At 43.7% G+C, this 6,722-nt stretch overlaps 1 protein-coding gene across 2 annotated transcripts in view; it reads right to left on the reverse strand.

The window, feature by feature from the left end:
• Positions 1–5,308, reverse strand: part of olfml2a (olfactomedin-like 2A) — a 28,968-nt gene extending 23,660 nt beyond the window's left edge. For both annotated transcript variants that reach the window (XM_056281766.1, XM_056281759.1), the window contains exon 1: positions 5,112–5,308. In XM_056281766.1, coding sequence (XP_056137741.1) covers positions 5,112–5,180 — 69 coding nt within the window. In that variant the 5' untranslated portion in view covers positions 5,181–5,308. The remainder of the gene's footprint in view (positions 1–5,111) is intronic.
• Between the last annotated feature and the right edge of the window lie 1,414 nt (positions 5,309–6,722).

Genomic DNA, 6,722 nt, shown 5'->3' on the forward strand with positions numbered 1-6,722 from the left:
TTGGCATACCTAACACGTGTTTTGGATTCTTTTTTGTTGTTGTGGGGATCCCCTCTCCCCTTGCTCCCCAATTTGTGGGGATTCCCTTTCTCCCCAATTGTACTTGGCCAGTTACCCCACTCTTCCGAGCCGTCCCGGTCCCTGCTCCACCCCCTTTGCCGATCCGGGGAGGACTACAGACTACCACATGCCTCCTCCGATACATGTGGAGTTGCCAGCCGCTTCTTTTCAGCTGACAGTGAGGAGTTTCACAAAGGGAACGTAGTGCCTGGGAAGATCACGCTATTCACCCCAGTTCCCCCTCTCCCCCGAACAGGCGCCCTGACCGATCGGAAGAGGCGCCAGTGCAGGGACCAGGACACATACCCACATCTGGCTTCCCAGCCGGCCGATTCCCAACGGCCGATTCGAACCGGCGATCCCTGTACTGGTAGGCAATGAAATAGACCGCTACGCTACCCGGACGCCCCTGTGTTTTGAATTTCCAGTCCTTCCTTTTGACCTCTTAGTGCAGTCAAGTTTCAGGTTAGGAAAGATAAGACCAAGACAAAAGCTCTTGTCTGTACAGGAAAGGGACCTTGCAGAGCAGTGATCACATCCACACACAGGAGAGCTCCATTACATCAACCGCTGAAGATCTTGGCCACTAAAACACTCTGACAATAGCAAAGAGGACAGCGACAACAGTCTCATGCTCCATACACTTGGAGTGGGGATACTTGGGAGCATTGTGACTCTTGTGCAAAAGTCTGTTCGGCACCAAAATAAATCAACGACAGAAATTATGCACCGGCCCCGGGGAATTCGTTATTAATCTTTTCGACACATGTTCTACATGTTTCCACTTCTGTCGTTCTCTGCGGGAGTCCAAGCGCCAAGCCTTTTACACACTTTCAGCCACAATAACACTCCCTTTTCTCCCTTTTTTCAGTCTGCAGTTTTTTCTCTACACCGACTGGTAGACACACATGGAAATTAACTCTGCACAGGTACACCTCCTATCTCTCTCGCTGCCTCTTTGCCTTACTCGTGCTGCCTTCCATTCTAAGTCTGAGGTCGGAATTTCCATCCATCCATTATCCAAACCGCTTATCCTGCTCTCAGGGTCGCGGGGATGCTGGAGCCTATCCCAACAGTCATTTGGGCGGTAGGCGGGGAGACACCCTGGACAGGCCGCCAGGCCATCACAGGAGGTCAGAATTTCCCAGTTGGAATTTCCAATTTCCGACTTCCAAGCGTCCCAGGTGCACGACGCCAAAGGTAAACAAAAAAAAACATGGCTGACAGTGATAAACTGGTGTTTTTATTGGCAAGCGTATAAACAATTGAATTGTCAGCAGTGCAGCCTCCTTGCACATATAAACGAAACAGAGGAATAACTGTTGTGCAGAGATAACGTTCAGAGATTGTTCACTATAACCAGCTACTCCATAACATTGTCGACATATTTTGACATCAATTTACATGCAGAACAGGTTTACTATATGAAAGTATTGTAGCGAATTCGGGGGGCAGTCGGAAACCGCTGCAGCCGGGACGCGAGCATGGGTGACTACGTTAACCAGTCGACCAAAGGGTCCGACCCGTTAGCCAAGGACTAGCGAGTCTACACATCCGTGATCGTTACAGTATGTATTATTGTAGCCAGGTGGTAAATAAAATATATTCCCCACAGGTTAAGCTGCCAAGCAAGGGTTGTTTTAGTCCAGAGAACATGTTAGAAAGATTTTAGAAAAGTCCGCAACTACCAGATACAATTTGTGTCCATTAGATGGAACGGTCTGGAAAATTGTGAGGCTAGCGAGCCGGATGCAGCTCCAAATTTCTTTCCCGTTCTCGTTGAGCCTGGTAATGCATGCATGGAGTGAATGTGATCGGGCGTCGTGGAAAATAATCGACCTCACCGTGAGAATTGTGTTCTCCTGAAACTGAAGCTCAAAACAAGGACTTTGTGACAGAAATAATTTCAACTTGAAAGCCCACTGCTATATTTTGTACATTATATTGTATGTTTTCCTAAGCGGCCAGAAATAAAAGAACCCCCAAAGCAATAATTGTGTCCTGTGTGGTACCCAATTCCATAGGCTACATTATTGTAATTAAATACAGGCAGATAAATTTACATTGCCTTAATTGGTGGGTTTCCATTTACACTGTGCGCCGCCATGGGTGCGGCCATTGTGTGACGTCACAACTGCTTCTCCATGAAGTCGAGGTAGATGGATTTGCCCCGCGATTACAAGTAGGAACTCCGACTTTAAGTTCCGTTCCATTGTACTTTTTCTAGTAGGAGATGGGAAATTCTCGACTTCAGAGTTGTTTGGAACGCAGCATCAGCCCCACCTACCACAACAACAGCTGTCATCTTGTCTTCAAAATATACATGTTGGCATGTTAGCACTCCTACCAGCCCAAGAACTCGGAGCTCTCATATCTGACTTTGAGTTTTAGCTTAGATTTTCTAAGCTAAGTCTCAAACACAACTACAAAAAAGTGTTTTTGTGTGTGTGTGGGGGGGGGGGGGGTACCTGAGTGGCATCCATACATCCAAGACAACTCGTAGACCAGCTGCTGAGGGCTTCAGCCTCAACACTACACTGTGAATAATTATGTGAATGTCTAAATGTGCAAAGAATTGCTTAGAACAAGATGTGCAAAACAATGAAGTGTGTATTTGAATGCCGTTGTGAGCCTCCTTATGAGACTGTAATGACACAGTTGCGTCATAATGAAGGTCTGAGGAGAACTGACCTGTTGTATCTGCAGCCTTGGTTCATTTGAACAAAGGCATTGTTTCATTTTAGCTTTGTGTATTTAGTGAGTTGTTGATTACTAAAACAAAGGTGTGTGTTAAAAAAAACAAGCATTTTTTGGCACTACACAAAGCTTCCACTGCATGATAAAACACTTGCATTAGTGCTTCAGTTCCTATTATAACACAAGAAAATTTGTCCTTCCAAACAACTTCACAATACACAAATAAAAGACTGATTACAAGATTTGCTAAGTGTGAAGTGTGTGCACATGTCAATCCGAGCTTGCTATTTTTGGGTTGGACAAGCTCTCAAAATTTCACACTGTTCTTTAATCGTGGCACTCTGGACCAAACTTGGGGTCCAGATTCCGGTCCAGAGAGTCCACCTGATTCTTAATCTAATTAGCAGTGCTTATGATAAACAGCCTTACTGGAGCACTGTAAAGATTAATCTGGAGTACAAAGGGCAAATTTAAGCCCTCAGCCTGGAGATGAACCATGAGATCGGTGGCTCAAACCCCAAGCAAAAATCCTGGCATTAGCACAGGGACGTTAATTGGCTGAACACAAAGCGTTATGGAGCACTTGTTGCTTTTGGGGGTACACATCTACATTCCACCCGGGTGTGTTTATAAGTGCAGGTCCACTCTGAACTCTGCAGTCGTCATCACAGCACACATGACACTAAGAAGGAGAAGAGGGAGATAATAACGGAGAAAGAAAGGCAGAGAAGAAGACAGGTGGCAGACAACCAAAACAGGAAGCAGGTGCACGTGCATGTTCCCACGCCACCGTGCTGCGCCCCTCCATGCCCTCCTGTGAGCAGGCCTGGTCTCATATCCCCATGCTCCCTGTACATGTCCGGGCAGAACCCAGGACCCAGGGGTCACTGTAAAACATAACCATGCCGTACACTAGTGGGTAAAGATGCTGCGTTATCTGTGACTGTATACGTTGCAGGTGATTGTTGATGAGGTTTTAGGCAGGTCTGAAAGCTATCGCATAGCAATACGTATCTGGCAGAGGGACCCGGACATCCACACTGGCCGGTGTGCAGACCTGGATTAGGACGTCTTTTGGGGAATGCTGTTGTTTGAGCCTGAGGGGCAACTGAAGTCCAGCAGCTGTGCAAACAAGGACCAGGCTGATATTACTGTTACCCCAGTAGGTGCCATCTCTTTGCTCATCTACCCCCCCAACCCCCACCTTTCCAATTACATGGAACATGAAATTACATGGAAGATGGGAGATCGAGCCCTCTGCTCTTTTTCTTTACGCCTCTGGAACTCCCTCCCGAACTCCCTCACAACTGCCCCTTCCATCGTTTTGAAAACGGGGCTTAAAACCCTTCTTTATCAGTGGCCTTCTTTTAAACCTTTTATTTTCTTTTAAGCCCTTTTTTATTTTCTTGTTTAATCCTCTTTTTGCTTCATTTTATTCTACTCTCACTTAATTTTTTTACAGCAGCCCACCCTTGTTTTATTCGCCCTCTATTATCTATTTACTTTTTATTTTATCATATATTTTCTTTTTTTTCTTTTACAATAGTCTTTTATCTGTGAAGTGCTTCGAGATCTGTCGCTGCAGATGAAAAGTGCTATACAAACTCAATTATTATTGTCATTATTATTATTATTACATTTGAGGTATCGTTTGATAAATGTTCTGATGTCGTAGAGATCTATCAGACAACTGCTAATAAAAATAATGATGTTCACATAGGGTAATGTTAGCTTCTGTCTGAAGCAAAAGGCAACATGATAGAAATACAGTAGTGTGTACATCATAGGGGAGAGATGGAAAGTCTTTCCAAGAGAAAGGACAGCGTTCTGGTGAGACTCATACAACATGAACAATGTAAAAACATACACCATGAACAATGTAACAACATACAACATGAGCAATGTAACAACATGTAACATTAACAATGTAACAACATGCAATATGAACAATGTAACAACATACAACATGAACAACGTAACAACATACAACATGAACAATGTAACAACATACAACATGGACAACGTAACAACATGCAACATGAACAATGTAACAACATACAACATGAACAACGTAACAACATACAACATGAGCAACGTAACAATATGCAACATGAACAATGTAACAACATAAAAAATGAACAATGTAACAACTGGAATCTTAAAGTGCACCTCTGTCCATGTGATAGATGCAAGTTTGATACAGATGATGCATAATGAATTCTATCGCAAAAGCTATTTAATATGTCTATGTTATATGCCATATGTCTACTTATTATTTTAGTGATCTGTATTCATTCAAATCTAAGTGAAGGGTAATCTAATTATAATGCAAAACAGTTTTCGGTTTACCTTACCTTGCTCTGCGCAGAAACATCCTTACATAAAACTAGAAAACAAGCAAGCAAGTTTGTGTATCTCCACATGATCCGGCCGAGTACTCTGCTTATTAAGTGTAGAATCCCTTTCTTTACCCGCAGCGGAACAGCAGAAACGATGAACTAACTGCCCTCACTCCATAAGCTGTGACAGTCTATCTGGTCTCCATTGCCACCAGTGCAAGTGAGCCTCTGCATGCATGGATGTATACTGGGGCGCGCACGCGCCGCCCAGTAATCCGAGCGCTCCGGGCGCGTGCTTGAGGATCTGTCAGTTATCCTCCACACTTTTATTTTGTTTTATTTTACTACTCTTTACAATAAAAAAAGGTCCAACATATCACGAAGGTTGTATAACACTTTCTTTTATGGATCGTAATAGCTGACGTCGGACATTGTGCTACCTTGGCATAGATCTTCCTCCTAGCTCTTCATCATCGTCATATGATGTGGTATAATATGACATGAGTTTATATGTTTATTTCTGTGAGAAGTTAAGAAAAAGGAAATAAACCTGAACTTTAGAAAAAAAATCAAACTCACAGGGCAATGCAGCGCCATTGCCATGCGTGTTAATGGTGTGTTAAAGGAGTGTTAATGGCGCCATCGTCTGGCGTTTTACTTGTATTACATGTATGGACTTGCCATCCAGTATAGTGGCCATTAATCAGACGTCAATCGGACCATAAATATATGCAGTGCAGAGTGAGGCCAAGTACTGATGCTTTAAAAATGAGAGAACATTAGTATAGGAGTCTACGGAACCACCAACGTGTATTTTCAAAATATATGTAATGACATCGCGTGCAATTAAATATACAGTGAGAGTATATTTTATTTGAATTAAATATATATATATAGATTATAAAGTGAGAGTGTATTTTTTAATTAAATACACACAAACACGCATATATATATATAGCGGGTTTTTTTTCTTCCGAAACTGTCAATGGTGTTGTGAGTGCTCAACTAATGAGGAGCGGAATATCAACACGGGTACAGGAAGAAAGTATTGTAGCGAATTCGGGGGACAGCGCAACCACAGGAACTGCCGCGGCCGAGAAGCGAAACCGTATCGCCCGCACCGCAGGAGGCATCGCTAACCGCTCGACTAAAGGGTCAGTCCCGCGAGCCAGCGGCCAGCGTGTCATCTTATCCATGCACGTTACAGTATGAAAATATTTTTTTCTGTACCCGTGTTGAGATATATATCGGTGAGTCAAGTAAAGACAGCTGGTGATTGCTTATGGCATGAAACAGGCTTGTACTGTCTCATAAAGAATTTACTATTCTTTACTATGTGGTGGACACGTTTTGGGGACAGAATTCAACCCAGGAACTAAGGGTTAAGTCATGGTTGCCCTGGCAGGTTAACGCAGGGTTAAGTTATGGTTGTCCAGCCAGTTTTCTGATTATTCTTGCCACCTCCGCTCAGTCGAGCTGTGGTTTGGTGGTCTCTCTGATTTACCGTGGATTAAAGAAAGTTGCCTACACGGCTAAAGTGTGAACCTACGGTCTTCTCCGTTCCTTCGGCTCTACACTGGTGACCCCGACGTCGGTTTTCGGATAAGTTTTCTGAAACCACACACA

Source organism: Lampris incognitus, chromosome 1 (genome assembly GCF_029633865.1).
Source record: "Lampris incognitus isolate fLamInc1 chromosome 1, fLamInc1.hap2, whole genome shotgun sequence".
Taxonomy (NCBI): Eukaryota; Metazoa; Chordata; class Actinopteri; order Lampriformes; family Lampridae; genus Lampris; species Lampris incognitus.